The following is a 19,078-nucleotide window of genomic DNA, read 5'->3' on the forward strand; positions in this document are numbered from 1 at the left end:
TAACAACACTACCATTGTACACTACCATAAAAGGAACAAATTGTGATCTCCAGGCTCCGGACCGGTCACACAAGGGTTTTTTTTTTTTTTTTTTTTTTTATCTTTATTAAAGAGACTTTCAGCCCAAGGCTGGCTCGTCTCCGTCACACAAGGGTCTCCCACAACTTCTGTGGAGGACCTTTCCAGTCTCGTTATGAGCATTGTGGCATCGTTATGAGCATTGTGGTATCTTCACATAGCTTCTCCCTCAACCTCCCTCCCCCCCCAAAACAGAGTGTTTGGGGGGGGGGCAAACACTCTGTTTCGGAGATAAGTCTTCATTGTCAAAGACGAATGGGCTTTCTACGGACCAAGCTCTTAACTTCTACTTAAGGTTAAACAAAATTTACTTTCACGGTATTTTATATTCTATTGCACTGCACCAAGCAAAAGTAAAGCTGATTTTTTTTGTATAAATGAACTGTTGATTAAATGCAAATGATTAGCCCTCCCCTCGGATATGAGGTCCTGGGTGCGATGGTGGCTCTACGCCATTGCATAGCACTAAGATAGCATTTTTGCATCGTATATCATGAGGCTAACACGATGATACTTTCATGCCCTGGGAAGTCAAAAAAATTCCAATCCGAAAATGGCTTAGCCGAATCGGAAATCGACCCCGTAACCATCCGTCTGGATTTGAAGTCGCGCTTCTTACCGCTCGACTAAGTGAGGCTCCGTATTGGCATCGAATTATTCTATCGTTAGAGACCAGTATAATACTCACCAATCGGCGGCAAAACATTCTCGAAGTGACGCAATCCGTATGCAATGCCTGGTTGGCAAATAAAATATAACATGCTATTGTGAATAAATTACAATTTAAACATCGGGAATGCAATATTAATGACAAGGCATTGTATTGTTGCACAATCATCGAACTAATTTCCACGCAAGCACTTGAAACTTGACTCCAGATTGTGTCATTCATAAATACCAACTGTATATGCTGACTTTAAAAAAGCAGTTGCCAATGTACTTCATCCAATGAAACAATTTCAAACGAAGCACATGCTCAGAGCATCAAATAAAATTATTTTCGTTTCAAAATGTCTAAAAGTTCACCAGTTAAAAAACCCAGTAAAGCATATCTGTGTCTACGGCCGGTGGAAATTTTCTTCAACGAGTTTTTCTCCCATGGAGCAATACATGGCATTACATACCTAGGGAAATCTCTGCTGCATTCATTTGAGAAGTACAATGTTGAAAACTGAAACAAATGAAATTTTATTGGAACGAAATTTCTATTTCAGATTTTTTTGGATGGTCTTGATCGCCATTTCTCTGTATTTTTGCGTGACATTGAGTTTGCAATCTTGGACGCGTTTTCTCATCAAAAGCACTGTGGTGGCTATTGAGAAAGATCATTATTATTGGAACATTTCATTGCCGAGTTTGACCATTTGTCCAATGGAGCGAATTGATCATGATTTGTTCGACGAGTTCTGCATGTAAGTAGATCAAGTTTTGCAAACACAAAATGAACATAAACTTGTATTCATAAACACAAATATAACATTTTTTATTATATATGCACTTCTGACAGTGTTAAATAAGGAAAATCTTTCGAACATTGTGTATTCTAGAAGATGCTAAAGACAGCTAAAGACCATATTTTCCTTAGAGTTAGAACAGAACAGAAAGTAGACGAAAACAATAACGCAAAAGTTGATGTCAATTATTCAAATACTATCTGGCGTCTGACCACCACCATCTGCACCACCTGCACCTCAACCACTGGAAACTGGTCATCACATTGGTCATTGAGCATCGAACAAGAATGGTTATTGTGGCTCTTACTCGCTCATGGTTCTATGCTTCTGTGAAGATTTGTGCAAGATTTACGACATAACCCTTTTTTTTTTCTTTTTTTTAACCAGTTCATTTATTTTGTAGTCTCAGTCGTGTGTGACACTTTGCGGAGCCGCAATTCTCAAGTATGATATTTTTACATGGTATATCATCTTATCTTAACAGTTAATTGGGAGGGGACATAGACCATAATACTCGTGGCGACTCAAGGTTACTTAATACTTAATACAGGACGGACGGGGTAGGGATTTGGGTTTAGGTTATTTCAGCTGCTCATCCGGGCGTTTGACGTTGAACGTTGAAAACGGTTTTGCGTGGCGTCGTGCTCGATTTTGGTTCGTCAGGAAGCATCTTCCGGATGGCCAGAGCTTCGGGGTACATGGTACAGAGAAACAAAATCGGACAAGAAAAAAAAACTAAGAAAGAGAAGAATATAGGCATTAAACTTTGATGTCAGCCAAACAAAGGAAGGCATAGATGGCCTGCATATATATCACATCGCTATCTCCCAAAACACCTCTTATATCTCGGAAGGGTTGTTTACCTCGGGCCACAAAGGTATCCAATAATTGCTCTCTGGAGGCGTCATTTTCCGAGCAATACCAAACTACGTGATCGATGTCATCGTAACCGGCTCCGCACCTACATAGGTTGCTATCGACCAGGTTTATTCTGTAGAGATGTGTGTTTAGTGAATAGTGATTGGCGAAATTAATTGCTGCCAGCTCAGCAACATAAACCGAACACGGTTCTTGAAGTTTTCGGAAGGTGGTTGAATTTACGTTGAAAACACCGAAGCCAGTGGATCCGTTAATGCGAGAACCATCAGTGAAATACCTGTTATTGCAATTGACATGTTCATATTTTTCAGAAAAAATGGAAGGGATAGATATTTGTCGAAGATGATCTGGTATTCCTTGAATAGCGTGTTTCATGGACAGATCGTATTCAATTGAGGAACTGTCGTTGACGAAGTGAACTCGAGGTGGATTATAACATGGAAGACAGAGATCTGACGATATGTAGTTGAGATAGACTCGCAGGTATCTTGAACGATGAGCCAGTTCAAGCATATTATCGAAGTTTTCTAATACAAGTGTGTTACTTGTTCCACATTTGATCAGTATTCTGAGTGAGAGCTCCCAGTTACGGTGCTTTAAAGGAGTGACTCCAGCAAGCACTTCCAGGCTCATGTTATGCGTTGAATGCATACAGCCAAGAGCAATACGCAAACAACGATATTGAATTCGTTCCAATTTGATTAGGTGGCAATCAGCTGCTGAGAGGAAGCAGAAAGAGCCATACTCTAAAACAGAGAGAATAGTCGTTCTATATAGTTTGATGAGGTCTTCCGGGTGAGCACCCCACCAAGTTCCGGAGATAGAACGGAGAAAATGGATCCTTCTTCGGCATTTCTCTAACAAATAATCAATATGGGTTTTCCAGGTACACTTGGAATCAAACCAGACCCCAAGGTATTTAGAAGATAAAGATTGGTTTATGTCATCTTTCAACATCTTTAGTTTCAGTTGAGCTGGGTACCGCTTCTTAGTAAACACTACCAATTGAGTTTTTTGCGGAGAAAACTCGATCCCTAAATGTCTGGCCCGAACAGTCAGGTTATTTAGGGAATTTTGCAATGGTCTTTGCAGGACATTTGGACATTAACCTCTTAGGGAGATCACGGCATCATCTGCAAGTTGTCTAAGCGTGCATTGTCCTTCCAAACAATTGTCAATATCTTTAACATAGAAATTGTAAAGCAAGGGACTTAAACATGAACCTTGGGGAAGGCCCATGTAGCTATTTCTGGAAGTTGTCAGAGTGCCGAGAGTAAAGTTCATATGTTTTACTGACAACAAATTGTACAAGAAATTATTCAAAATAACGGATAATCCACTACTGTGCAAATTTTCCGACAGTACTTCTATGGAAACAGAATCAAAAGCGCCCTTAATATCCAAGAAAACTGAAGCCAGTTGCTCCTTGTGCGCATAGGCCAGCTGTATATCTGAAGAGAGCAACGCTAGACAATCATTTGTTCCTTTACCTTTTCCGAAAACCGAATTGAGTATTTGACAGTAATGCATTTTGCTCGACCCAATGGTCAATTCTTGAAAGGATCATTTTCTCCAATAATTTCCTCATGCACGATAGCATGGCAATCGGTCGGTATGAATTGTGATTAGACGCTGGTTTCCCAGGCTTTTGAATAGCTATTACTTTGACCTGTTGCCATTCAGGTGGCACAATGTTGTACTCCATGAAACAGTTGTACAGGTCGAGTAATCGTCTTTTTGCGACATCTGGGAGATTTTTTAGAAGATTGAATTTGATGTTATCGCATCCCGGAGCAGAGTTATTCGATGAAAGAAGAGTCATAGAAAGTTCCAGCATTGAGAATGGTCCACCCAAAGAACCGGGATCAGTGATTGATTCTCGAAATAGCGGTTCTGCTGGTACGGAATCTGGACAGACCTTTTTTGCGAAGTTGAATATCCATCGATTGGAGTATTCTTCACTCTCGTTGGTGGAAATGTGGTTCCACATGTTGCGGGCCGTTTTCCAAAGTGTTGTCATTGAGGTTTCTCGCGATAGTCCCTCGACAAAACGTCGCCAGTAGCTACGTTTTTTAGCCTTGAGAAGATTTTTGAGCTTTCTTTCAAGCCTCAAATACTCTTCGAAAAGCTCAGACCTTCCGTGTTTACGGAAAGCCTTGAAGGCATCAGATTTCTCGGAATACAACTTAGTACATTCATCATCCCATCCAGGAGTGGCTGGTCTTCTTATGACAGATGTACTTGGAACGCGTCGTTTCTGAGCTTCTAGTGCACTTTTATGAATCAGTTCGGTAAGGAATCGATACTCATCCAGTGGAGGAAGAATATCAGTTGATTCAATACCAATTTTTACCGCCGATGAAAATATTTGCCAGTCAATGTTTTTCGTGAGGTCGAAAGGAACATTACGACATAACCCTGCAAAAGTTATAAACAGCACAATCAACCAAACGAGCGGAAAATCGTGTAATAACCATCCAACGAGTGCTCTGAGAGGAAAAACAATTGAAATCGACACGACTATTTGTGTCCCTTTGGGTTTCCCACGGTGTAGAAGTGGAGTCATAATTATTAATAGTGTCAAAATTGAACTACACTACGCATTTGACGATGGCGAGTTCGATTTTTGAACCGGTCTTGAATTTTTCCGGGTGGGAAATATGGATTGCTTGTCACACGAAATACAACAGAACACGTGGATGGGATTTATACCCGAGTTGAGGTGCCCGGGAGGTCCAAGTTGCCATCTGAATATTGTGGCACAGCCCTGCATCTTTTAAGAAGCAGATGAGGGCAGCTATACACTATCAGTATCAACAGCTAGGGTATCAAGAATACTAGATGGTATCTAGACCAATATTTGAAAAGGGCGTAACAGCCAAAATTTATTTATTCTGATTCCTCGTCTACATATATAGCTATATATGTGGACGAAGAAGAATCAGAAGGAATAAATTTTGGCTGTTACGCTCTTTTCAAATGTTGGTCTAGGTATACCGTATAGTTGGAGTGGGGGAAAGCGAATTGAGAGCACCAGTAAATTATTTTGGATTTCGCAGATTTTGCATACTATTCGGAAGGTCCTCCCTCCGCAATTGTGCGAGAGTGGCCGTGTGGCCGGAGTTGGGTGGCGTTGGAGGTTGCCCACTGCCTCTCACAATCCTGGCTGACGATCTTTCTTACCCAGGCTTTGATATCCCACATCCCATAAAGCCCTGGGATTCAGGCGATGGACTGAGGTAGGCACGCAAAAATGAGTGGATACGGCGATGAATAGTGCATCGGATTTCGCCAAAAAATGCTGCATGGTTCGGGGAGACTTTTTTTTTTAATCTTTATTATAGTTATTTTTAAATTGATATAAAGTTCATCACTTAGAGTGAAGGTTTGAAAAGATCGTCAGAGATTGTGATATTGTTTCCGGTAACGCCTAAGCCTAACCTTTATCTGGCAGGCCCGTCGGTATAGAGGTGCTCGTGATTTCTGTAGGGTATGCTGAGCAACTCTGCAACCGATCTTCCCAGGACTTCTGAGTTGCCAGTGGTCCGGTAGATGGTATAATATTGACGCGTTGTCGGTGGTAACTTCTATGCCAGATTTTCCCTTTACCTTTGAATCATTAGTAAAGCGAATCTCTAATGTTGGGTTACCGCGTCTCTCTAGAGTCAATGATACCCGAGCAGGAGCGACGACCTCGATAACAGAAATTGGTATAAACTAGCCTTGCATAAGAGATAAAATACCAAAAAATAATACCAAAAACTTATATGCAGAATACTTGAGGCATAACATACTTAGGTATTTCAATACCAAGCGAATAATAATTCATTTGGTATTGAAATTAATTTCAATAACTGAGTATGTTCACGGATACAAATTTCATCCATTTGATTCAAAAATATTCATGTTTGTTCACAGGTACAATAAGGTAAGTAAATGAAATATGAACGTTAGAAATTGTGGAATCTGGTAGTAAAATGCTACCAGAATATAAATATTGCAATAATTGATAGGAAAATATTTTTGCGGTCGAACCAAAACAATAATATCCATGTTTGATTCAATTATTTCGGTGGTTGAAGCAACTTAAAATGCATATTTGATTTAAAAATAGTTTTCGTTTGCTTCAAATGTAACATTATGTTTGTTTCAAACGTATTTATGTTTGGTGCTAGAACAAACTGAACTTTTGTTAGAATTTACCTCAAATATGTTTGTTTGTACCATACTTTTTTCTGCGTGTTATTGTTTAAGTATATACACTCAAAATATTCCAAACGTCAATGTTACGTGAAAACCTACGTGGCTTTTTTCCATCATACTTTTCACGTAGCAGCTACGTGAATCGTAGGTGACAAATGAACTCGTGAACTCGTATCGTGTTACCGAAGTATCATATAATAGCTACGTGACTTTTCCGGTGACTTCAATGTTATGTTGTGATAGAAAGCAAATGATGTTTTGGTGATCATTATCGAAATCAGTATTGTAATTTTATTTGGATTTCAAGGATTTATTATTTCATTAAAACACGTAAAGAAGTGTGCTACATCCGTCTCTGGCTTTTCATTGATGCTGGTTTGATATATCGTATACGTATACGTATACGATAGATGAAGATTCCTTGATGTGTAATTTGCCTCAAATGATAGTAATTTTGAATTTCTACAAAAATATGAGTAAAATTATTTAATTTATATGTACATCAGAATAAGTTACGCTGTACATACCTTTTGATCAATTTCTGCAGATTTTTAGGAATCTGAACCGATTTAGCTAGTTCTATTAACTATCGATATCATTGATTTCCTATACTCAAACCACTTGTTATATATTATTTGTGATAAATTTCTAAATTTATTTAAGACTTTTTGGATACAAATCAATTACAAATGACAGCGAACAACAACACCGAGTGAACTATAACAGTGAATGAACACTGAGAACATCTACGTGTTTTTCACGTAACATCCACAGGGCAGCCACAATAACAATTACTGATCTTCAATTTGATTTCTATCTAAGTCCCAATAATTGTTACCTTCGACAGATGAAGTCAGGAGAAAGTTCATTCTGTGCTATCTACGTGATTTTTCAGGTGACATTGAAGTGTGGATTATACTCAATCCAGTTGAAACCCGAAATTGAGTGATAGCGAAGTTGGATTTTTCTCACAATCCGTACGTTAAACCTAACTTCGGAAGTGGTGCGCTGAATAGCGCTTCGCGATATGAAAACAGCGCACCACTTCCGAAGTTAGGTTTAACGTACGGATTGTGAGAAAAATCCAACTTCGCTATCCCCCAATTCCGGGTTTCAACTGGATTGAGAATATTTTGAGTGTAGACTAGAGGCCTGAATAAGAGAAACGCTGATAGAAAATATGCCTCTGCCAAAACTGCATTCAATCTTCTTCATCAAAGAACAACACATGAAAAGGAAGAAATGGTAATGTAGCTAAAATCTCACAATCCGCTATTTAATGTGTCCACATCACATGACAATAGAATCCAATAAACAATGCAATTTCATTTCAGAATCTATAAATGTCTTGCATATATTATTGCAAACTAATGTAAAATGCATTCAAATTTGTTTATTTAAAAATAACATAAAAACAAATTTAGCCGTTTTCAGTTTTTGAGCCAACATTTTGGCTGCTTGACAGGTCTCCTGCTCGATTGGCTGCTGTTTTTTGACGGTTCGATTGGCGGCACATACCTATCCGCGTTTCTCTTATTCAGGCCTCTAGTATAGACCTGTGCAGCGGTTCATTAAATTCACTCACCCGATGGATCTTGACATTTGAGCGGGTCGTCTTCTCGAACAAAAGTTCATTTTGCGTTCATTATGCGACCCGCTCAAACGTCATAATTTCTTGGAGGAGTTCATTTTGCGTTAGTCTATTGTGCATTTGCATATTACTTTTTGGTATTATTTCTTTGGCATTTTACCTCTTATGCAGGGCTAGTTCAAAACAGAGTCTGTTATCAATAACAGAATTAGGTATTATTGAGCCAAATTCTCCTGCTCGGGTAGGGCCGTTCCTCTACCAGTTTCTGGATTCAAAGCAATGAAGGTAAGGATAAACATTGCTGGCAGATTCGAATGATCAGCTGGGTTAGGGACAAAAGGTCGAAAGAGACAAAACGTCGAACGGTACAAAACGTCGAAAGAGACTAAAGGTCGAAAATAACAACAGGTCGAAAGAGACAAAAGATTGAAGGGGACAAAAGTTCGAAATAGATAAGAAACCAAACGAGGACAATCAAGCTCGCACAATACAAGTTTTCAAAATCAACAATCATTTTTATCTATTACAGAGTTATCTCATAATATTGTTTCATAGTAATAATTACTCCTTCTTTGAAAACTGATCATTCTTCAACTTTGATTGATGAGATGAGTGTATTACTTCTGCTTGAAGTTAAATGCATTTCCAACTTGTTATCAACCAATTCTTGATCGACCTTTTCTTTTTTTTCGAAAGGGACAAAGGATGCCGAAAAACTTTGCTGAAGAAGGCACGTTGCTGGAACGTCCTCGTAAAAAGTAATAACGCTTCGAACATTCAGTGTTCAAACCATATGCAAAAAATTGTTTATTCTGCCAGCACTGCCGTACTACGTAGACCAATAATTTAACTGAGTATTATCTCAAAATAATTAATCTTTAAGGGCTTTAGAGCTAATGGGAGCCATCCGGAATTATTTCACAAAGTAAAAAATCCGACAAGAAGGAAGATGGGTTTTGCCTTTCGATAACCATTGGTTGTCCGGTAGTGCTGGCAGAAACGTTGATTTCTTGCATATGGTTTGAACATTAAATTTTCGAAACATAATAACATTTTTTGTAGACCATTCAGATACGTACCTTCTTCGGCAAAGTCTTTCGGCATCTTCCAGACTATATGCTAACGTATTGAGTCACGTGATTGATGATAAATTGAAGCCGCTAAGAGCAAAATTGTAAAAAAGTGCGTTTTCCCATACTAATCTCCATGTAAATTTAAAACGCGATGCGGCATGCGAGGTTGCAACCAATCAAGTCCATAATTTGCACAGTTGATTGGGGTCCCAAAACGATTCAGGAAAACCTTGATCTCACTTGATCGGACGAAGTTTGCGTTTTTCCATACAACTGCGCCCCACTCTAATATCTCGGGTACTTATTCAAAAGGACATTATGTGATTTTGTAAACAAAGATTGAAACGCTGATTTCTCCAATCTGATAGCATTCCCACGCAAAAACCATCACCACAGACAGGTAGGGGGAGGCTTCGGCTACCTGTTCGTGGTGTTGGTTTGGGTGGGAGTGCCATCGGATTGGACAAATCTAGGAACTTTTTTCAAATAGGCGTAACTGCATTTGACCTTGAAATTGAAACGGCTAATAATCTCTCAGTTCTGCATGTTTGATGCAACTGACGTTATTGTAAGATATATTGAAATCTATTCTTCCAGTTGGGCACATAGGTTCAGCAAAATAGTTTGAATGAAGAGCCCAATCGACGGTCCAAAAACCAAGGTCAGAATCAATTAGACCCATTTAAAAAAAGTTCCTTAAAACCGACGTATGAATTCTTGTTTACAAAATCACATACGCCATTTTAAATAAGTACCCGAGATGATATGATCTCGCATAATTTTTCATAAGGACGTATGTAACAAAAGTAAACAAAACGAGGTTTTTAATACACCATGACAATCACACGCTACTCTATATAATACGTATCGATTTTACTGACTTTAGATCTTAAAATTCTTTAATAAATTCAATCTATTTTCGAATCGACGTATGCAGAAATTTATATTTTTGAAATCTCACTGTTACATACGTCGCTTTAATATATGGAAACTAAGAGCGACCTATGTAACAAAAAAGCAAAACAAAACAAAACTGAAAAAAATAATGAAAAAAGATTCAATTTTTAAACAGTTTTAGAAACAGTTTTGCCAACTTTCTGCAAAGGATTATTCGATTGTGCTTATGTCAGATCGATACTTGAATATTGCAGCATAGTTTGGTCACCTTACACAGTCACGCATGACACAAGGATTGAGTCGGTACAAAAGCAATTTTTATTATATGCACTACACAAGTTGGGGTGGACTCAACTTCCACTCCCGTCTTATAAAGCACGATGCATGCTGATTAGTATACAAACATTGAGGGAACGACGGGAATATGCGATGCTATCTTTCATTAATGATGTTATCTCGAACAAGGTCGACTTAGAGGCAATATTCTCATTGGCATTACAGGGCTGGTAGCAAGTCACTTTTTAGTGACTTGGTCACTATTTTGAGCCTAGTCACTAAAAAGTCACTATTTGCATCCAAAAGTCACTAAAGTCACTATTTTTCGGAAAATGGTCACTAAAGTCACTATTTTCACTCCACCGTTTGAAAAAAAAAAAAGGTCCAAAATAAAATCATATGTACCTACCATTATCATCAACCAAATCAAATATAAATCTGTTAGCAAAAAATATAAAGTTTGAGAAATTGCTCCAACGCCGTCTTATGAAAGGCAGAGTGGGTTCGAACCATTGACTTCGGGATCGAGAGGCCTGTATGCAGACCACACAGCAGAGCTTGGGCTTACGTTTAGGCAACTCCTTTTATAAAGCGCAGGATTGTTACTACTACGTGGATTGCGCGATTTTCGCGGTTTTTGCTGTTTTCGCGGATTTACATGACGGTTTTGAGGCTTCGCGCGGGTTTAGTTTTGGGTGAAAATTTAATAAATAAGGAGCGTAGGCTTTTGTTTCCGATAGCAAAATGTCGTTGAGAAGGGACTCCATATTTGATGGATATGCTTACCCAATTTTTTGGATATTTCCAAGCCATTGAATGCATTATACTCTTGAGCACTAGTTTAACAAGCATTATAAGGCTAAGAACTTCACTTGCTGTCATTTTTCATCGGTTATGATTATCAATTTATTCTCACGTCAATTTTGACATAATTCCGAGATATTTCTTAGTTTCTGTTTGATTAACCCCTCTACGACGAACCACGCAGCATGATATTGTCGGCACACTAGAATTCGGAAGTCGGGACTTCCGAACAGAACTTTCTTCCGAAGTTTTATCTGCCAAACTAATTGATGTGTTGTTTAGCGCATTATTAGGCGAATCCAGCGTACTACTTCCTATGTTGGGTATGTTGCATGTATCTGGAGAAAAATCCACCTTCGTTATAAAAAGTTTCCTAACTTTGTTTCTATTGGAGGAATTTTCACTGTAATTTCTCTAAAAATCTTTGTGTAAAATTACGTAAAAATTCCGCCTTGAATTTGGTAAATAATTTTCGGAAGGTTTTACTTAGGAATTCATCAAACAATATCTACAAGAATTCCCAAAAGGATTTCTACCGGGATTCGCGGAGAAGTTTTTACAATAATTAACCTGCAGCTCCCGCGGAAATTCCTAAAAGACAGCAGGAATGTCTACAACATATTCTGCCTTAAATTTATGGTATGAAAAAAATTCCGGAAGTTTTTGTGCTGATATTCGCCATCGGATTTCTGTAGGAATTTCCGTTTGAACTCCTGGAGAAAGCTTTCACAAGAATTTTCCGCACAATTTCTGAAAAAAAATGAGTTCTGGTTAATGTTTTTAAAAAAGACACCGCAAAATTTGTTATATTTCATTCTGCCTTTTTCATACACAAACTGCAGTTTCACGAAAAACTTCGAGCTCATGTTAAACTTCATTACCACAATGCTGTAGAACTTGCTTTTCCCGTGACGCTGGCTAAATACCATTATGTGGTGTGTTACGGAATATGGTTTACCATGGTCATATTGCTAGCCTCTGGATGTCCCAACTTATACCTTCCTCAATATCCAGCTTCGTGGTATTTATGATGGTGTCGCCAAATCGGTTGCTCACTGCTAAGATTCATCCTCTCCCTAGTTACGGTAAAGATGCACAAGGCCAGCAGTAGTAATCCCTCATGCTTTTGTAATTTTAGTCTTTTCTTGATTTCTGATAGCATTCTAATAAGGATTAAAAAAAACATGATATCCCTAGTTTCCGATCTACTACGAGTTACACAATGACAATACGAATGCACCTCAGCTCATACAAAAGTCACTATTTGGTCACTTTTTCTGCTTCTGAAAGTCACTATTTGGTCACTTTTTTCGTCATCGTTGGTCACTAAGTCACTATTTTGAACGGCATTTATCGCTACCAGCCCTGGCATTACATCCCCACACTGGGACAGAGCCGCCTTGCAGTTTAGTGTTCATTTAGCACTTCCACAGTTATTAACTGCGAGGTTTCTAAGCCAGGTTACCATTTTTGCATTCGTATATCATGAGGCTAGCACGATGATACTTTTATGCCCAGGGAAGTCGAGACAATTTCCAATCCGAAAATTGCCTAGACCGGCATCGGGAATCGAACCCAGCCACCCTCAGCATGGTCTTGCTTTGTAGCTGCGCGTTTTACCGCACCGCTAAGGAGGGCCCCTTAGAGGCAATATTATCTAAATTAAATTTTTATATCCCACATTTTTGCGAGATCGAACTTTATTTGCCTGTAGTAGTCATCGTACAAACTATGCGAAATTCGGACCCATAAATCAAATGATGGCTGCTTATAATAAACAGTGCAATGCTATTGATTTCACTACATCTAAGACTAAATTGAAACAATACTTGCTTACTCAGTAAATGCTTGGTGTGTATAATTTTCATGTCGGATAAAAGTGTTCAGTAATTTTAAGTAACGGAGAACTATATTATAAGATTAAATCTGTATCAAACGGTCTACAAACATAATTGACGACAATAAACATAAACATAAACGATTCCTCATTATTGTTACATACGTCGTTATGAAAAATTATGCTTGATATATAAGACACGATGCCGGGGAAAGCTACAACTTGTAGCACTTATTTTGCTCAGCAGCATTGAATTGTTAAGAAAGGAATGTTCTTCTTTCTGTTGTTCACCAATTTAAATAAAACGCAATTTTCAACACCAACCATTGTTGCTTTTATCAGTCTGGTAAGCTTACCAGGGGAGAAATTTGTGTGGCCTCGTGCCATCAGAAAAGGACCAGCCGAATACGATAGGTAATTGTCGGGGGCATAATAGTACTTACGTGTCCGTAATTAATCAGGGAAAAAACTGGTCGCTTTCCAGGCGTGTTGTAAGCTGTTGTAAGTCATGGCCTACTGACGCTCAATTCAAATAATGCCGCGTTGGCGCGGTTGAATATTATGCGTATAACACACTGCCAAACGAGAATTCAAATAACTATAAATTCATGGCACACATTTCCCCTCTTCTCGAAAAAAAATAATGTTGTGCCTTCAAAAAGTTTCACGATTCAAAAATTATTAAGAAGCAAAATTGTAACTTGATTTCTTTGCGAAATTATTATTTGATTCCTTTACACTCATAAATTATTCCAAAATTTAAGTTGAAAATACTTACAGATGATGAAATTGTTCAAAATTTCCCTGAAAACTGTGATAGATTCTTTTTTTTCTATTTCTCGTGATTGTTGTCAAAATTTTAAATACCCAAGGACTCTAGGAATTCGTTGACCTGCTCCAGAATGATGTGGAGAGTGAAAATATGGTCCACAGAGAATCTTCCGACATGTAATCAGGCCTGCTGCCACCAGCAGGAGAGTGGAATCGATCTTCTTCTACATCCAGGCTAGAATAACTTTTTATTGAACTTTGAGAACGGTATACATCAACCTAATGCCTCGCCAGTTATCACATACAGCTAGGCCACCTTTTTTGCACCTTTTACTAAAATACCCTGCATCCAGTCAGCAGGGAAAGTTGCGGTGTCCCAGATATTACAAAATAAACGATGCAGTAGTTAACCGGATGTCGTAGGGTCAGCGATCTACCATGCCAGGCAGGCAGATCATGCCAAAGGGTAAAGACTTAGCTGGTAATTAAAAAGGCAGTTCGAAGTTCTCGCTGGTCAGTTGGGTCGGTCAGTAGATGACCACTCGAGTCTTTCACCGGCATCGTTGCATTCCTCTTCGCCCCGTTTAAGCATCGTGAGATATCGTAGAGGGGGTGAATGTCCCTGGTTACTGCGGCTCTCTCGCTCCTTCATTGGCGAAAAAGTCCGCCCACGCTTACTTGTTCCGTGGCTTAAGCCAAAATACCTAGTGCTAAGTGAGTGAGAACAACTCAAGTTTGAGTAAACTTTAATTTCTGTGTATTTCTTTTGTTCGCGTCATTATCCACAAAATTGCTTTTCAACGAGGTATCTTCTCGCTCAACTTTTCAAAAGGACCTAAGTAACATTTTTTTCATCAATTAATTTGAATAGCGCAATCAACAGAAAAACATGAAAGCTTTTGATTGCAGTACTCAAATTAATTCATGAAAAAACCCAACTTAATTCACCGAGTGGTGATACTGCCTATCTCGCATTTAGCCAAGACACCAACCTTATATGGTGCTTATATAGTTCGATTCCATTTTCTTAATAACTTTTAAACGCAAAGGTCGATCGTGATCAAATTCAATAGTGATCAACTAGGGTTCGTCCCTCGTCGAATGCAACTTGTTGCGAGAAAATCGTTTAAGAATTACTATATGAAAAAGTGGCTAATGTTTTTCGGTTTTCGTGTGCACACACACACACACATACACACGGACAGACAGACATTTGTTCAGTTCGACGAGCTAAGTCGATTGGTATTTAACATCATGGGTCTCCGAGAGTTCTATAAAAAGTTCGATTTTGGAGTGAAATGATAGCCTTTCGGTACAACTTTGTTGTACGAGAAAGGCAAAAATGTTACTTAGGTCCTTTTGAAAAGTTAAGCGAGTCTTCATCCTGTTGAGCCTACTGAGCACTATTGCGAGCACCACTCGCGCTCAAAATGTTTTAGCGATTTGGATACGCACTGAGCAATCTGATATCAAACTGTGTACTTATTTTGCTATACATTCTGTTATTTCAACCGTTAAAACGACCAAAAAGATATCAAATTAAGTGATCAGAATCGGCGATTTCACAAAATCAACACAAATTATCGATTTGCTCTCAAGCTTTGCTCGGGTACTGTCCTATGCCGTCTTGAAACCGAAACAAATGGGACGGCATTTTTTGAAGGATTTGTCGTACAGTAGCAATCTGGCCCGTGGTAGAGTGGCAATCAATGTATCAAAAATTGCATGTTTCAAACAACTTCAATGGTTTCTAATGGAAACTCAAATTTGGAAACAATTTTCCTAACTACGCAAATCTTTCGAGAAGGGTGTGTCTTATTCTACAGTCCTTATGGTAAATTAGCACGGGTAAATCAAGATCTATTGAGGACCATGATCAAATCAACATCAATTCCCCTAAGTTATGCGAGTTTTCTTTTTACTTGATTTCAGGCGATCAATTATTATGGAGGATGAAAAGAAAGAAATGTATGAGTTCATCGAGTCTTTAGCAAACTCCACCTACATGAACTTCGAAAACATCAAAGGTTCATCAAACGTAGACGTGAGTATATAAATTTTAGCAAACATTCATAATAATGAAAAAAGTAAATTTGTAATTGATCCAACAACAACAACAAATTTCAATCATTTTTTTTTTTAATTAGGCCGATACACATATTGGGGCCCTCCTTAGCCTAGCGGTAAGATGAGAAGCTATAAAGCAAGACCACGCTGAGGGTGGCTGGGTTCGATACCCGGTGCCGGACTAGGCAACAATTTTCGGTTTGGAAATTATCTCGACTTCCCTGGGCATACAAGTATTACGTGTTAGCCTCATGATATACGAATGCAAAAATGGTACCTTGGCTTAGAAACCTCGCGGTTAATAACTGTGAAAGGGCTGAACGGACACTAAGCAGTGAAGCGGCCATGTCCCAGTGGGGAATGTAATGCCAATAAGAAGAAGAAGATGATACAAATATTAAAAAAAATAGTTATATCTCCCACCCCCTCGGATTTTTTTGCCCCAAAATTATATTTTGAAGGGGCAACAAAAAATATTTGGATGATCTTGAGGATTTTCAAAACATTCTTTAACAAATCCGAGGAGTTTTATTTTTTTCATGTCAAGGGGGCCCTTGACCTTCCGGAGACCAGTAGTACATAATTTTAATAAAATATTTGTAACGGCCTAATGTCTGAAATCTATAGATTGCAACTACAATATAAAAAATTATATGCATGATTCAATATAGGATGTTGGAAAAAATGAATCTGCATACTTCGTCTACAGTCTGAGGGACTTAAATTTAGTTTACAGATTATGTAAGAGCTAGACACCTTTGCCATGCACGTCTAAGAATCGTTTTGAAATTTGAGATTTATTTATAAAAAAAACAAGCAATGGGTAATGTTTTCAACATAACCGCGAGTAGACGTAGGACTTGTATAAACGTAACGTATTTACATTTAACTTCAAACTTTTGGATCTATGGAGTTTGATTATAGTATTGATATTGGAAACGACAACTTCCATGCTGTGTAGAATTATTACCAATTTGTTTATTCAAAGCTTCGGAAAATAAAACTAATCATTAAGTACATAATTAGAATTCCTTTGTTTCTAACTATTAAGCCCTTATTTACTCAAGCAATCGTAGTACATTTATAGATTTCTTTTTGATGATAGTATTTGAAGTTTAAAAATTCTATTTATAAAATTTTCAAACTTGGGCAAAATGAGCTAGTTTGGGGGAACTATCCCGTTTTCCAAACAAAAAAATTCAGCACCAATTTCGTTCCTTATTTTTGCTAACATGCATGCTTACTGTTGAAAAATTTCACAACAATAAGAAACAAGTCAAGGAGCAGTAAAATAGAGGATGTACTGCTAATACATCAACGAAAAAATATTTGATGTTTTGATTTAAAACTCCGAGTCTATGTCAAATTTAATAATACAATTTCTCAGAAAATGAAAAACAAAGAATAAGATAAAGTTTATTTAAATATTCCTCTGGAACTTATTTTTTGCGGACTTTTTTAAAAGATTTACATTTAATACAGTGAAATTTCCTAATCTAAAATGGATATTAACACTATTGCTGATTGTGCGTCTTTAATTGCTAATGCCTATTGCAAATAAATGAAATAATTATTTGAATCAAATTTTTTCAGTGTAGTTGATTTCTTTTGCTGGGGAATCAGAACGGTTATAGTATAACCATATTTTAATGTACGTGTCGTTTAGTACCAAGCACAACTTAACATATGGTCAGTCATGTGACATGACTCGTACCAAAAGATATTTTAGTTACCAGATAAAGATTGTCGCTTCGGTTGTCTTTGTTCTGCTCCCAAGCACAACTTGTTTCACTACTGAACATTTCACTGTGTTGCAACTATTCGGAAAGAAACATTCTTTGCGTATGTGCCATCAAATATAACTCTCTTGCAATCTAAAAAGCGCAAGAAGTGGAGCCTACGGAAACATCCTTCGTTTGCAGTAAAATTTCAATAATGTTGCAAAATACTACAGCGGAAAAAAAAAATAAAATAAAAATATGGAGCAGCAATACTGGATTCGATTTATGGATCTTGTGATTGATAGTCCTTCACTCTACCACAGCACCATTCAACACTTCGAAGGGACTGCTTGTTGACTCACCATAAAAACCTTACGATTATGAAGGTTTGCACTCGGGTTTTCTGTTGCTTGATTGCACCATCACTGGAATAAATTGTGAGTTGTCAAAACGCTGAACGATTCTAAATTAAACATGGAGACACACTCAACGTATCTGCAACTTAATTTAAACAAACAAATAAATTTTGAAAGACGCATTGAAGTTGCATGGTAAAAAATATGTAGCTTGATGATTTTGTTTCGTGTTTGCAACATAAAGTGCAGTATTCTTTGGTTGCTTGTTTCCAAATGTCAGACACGTACTGCATTGCAATTTTAATGAAACATTGATCACAACTCGAACGTTTTTGACATCTTGATGCAACTTTTTCGTGCTTTGATGTTTTTCCAATGCCTTTAATGAAACTGAATAGAAACAAAGTGCTTTTTGGAAGATGTTGCGTGTGCTACTTGGGCTGTCCAAAACATGTGTGGTACCTAACTGTCAAATCGTATGTATTTTTCCTTCATTGACATTCAGATCCGCTATCTTCGCCAGCAAAAGATGTTCCGGACAGCGACGATAGCGACAATCTTTATCTGGTAACTATAATATCTTTCCTAGTACCCATCCCGGATCATGTGGATTATGAAACTAATCACCTGGATGAGCAGACCAAATCTCTCTAATTTTATTCTTCTTCATCCACCTCCGCTGCCCTCGCTGCCTCAGCCATCATCGGCCACTAGTTGTGAACTCCGACCGATGCGATGGGCGATTGCATCCATCGCAACCGACCATCATCAAGCTCAGAATGGCAAAAAATGCGCCCACTTCTTTCATGCATATTCGCAGACCCACCGGCAGTTCTACCGCTGGTGACTGCATGCTGTCGCTGTGTAGGTACACAGCGAACGAACGAACGAAACGAAAAATACGCGAGCAAAAAGCACGTCAGTACGCGCTGCTGTCACAAATTGTAATGACTCGCACACGGCAGGCACTGCTTCTTTTATACACAATGAAAATCTTCCGGTAGACCCAAAGGCCCGTGACATACCGTATTCTGATGACCGTGTTAGGAATGCACGGGATTGGTTATATAT

The 19,078-nt window shown here is 38.2% G+C and overlaps 1 protein-coding gene across 1 annotated transcript in view; it reads left to right on the forward strand.

The window, feature by feature from the left end:
• Positions 1–15,801: 15,801 nt before the first annotated feature.
• LOC134216723 (sodium channel protein Nach) overlaps positions 15,802–19,078 on the forward strand; it is a 30,803-nt gene continuing 27,526 nt past the window's right edge. The window contains exon 1 of the mRNA XM_062695550.1: positions 15,802–15,907. Within this exon, the coding sequence (XP_062551534.1) occupies positions 15,809–15,907 (99 nt within the window). The 5' untranslated portion in view covers positions 15,802–15,808. The remainder of the gene's footprint in view (positions 15,908–19,078) is intronic.

This window comes from Armigeres subalbatus, chromosome 2 (genome assembly GCF_024139115.2).
Source record: "Armigeres subalbatus isolate Guangzhou_Male chromosome 2, GZ_Asu_2, whole genome shotgun sequence".
In the NCBI taxonomy this organism is placed as follows: Eukaryota; Metazoa; Arthropoda; class Insecta; order Diptera; family Culicidae; genus Armigeres; species Armigeres subalbatus.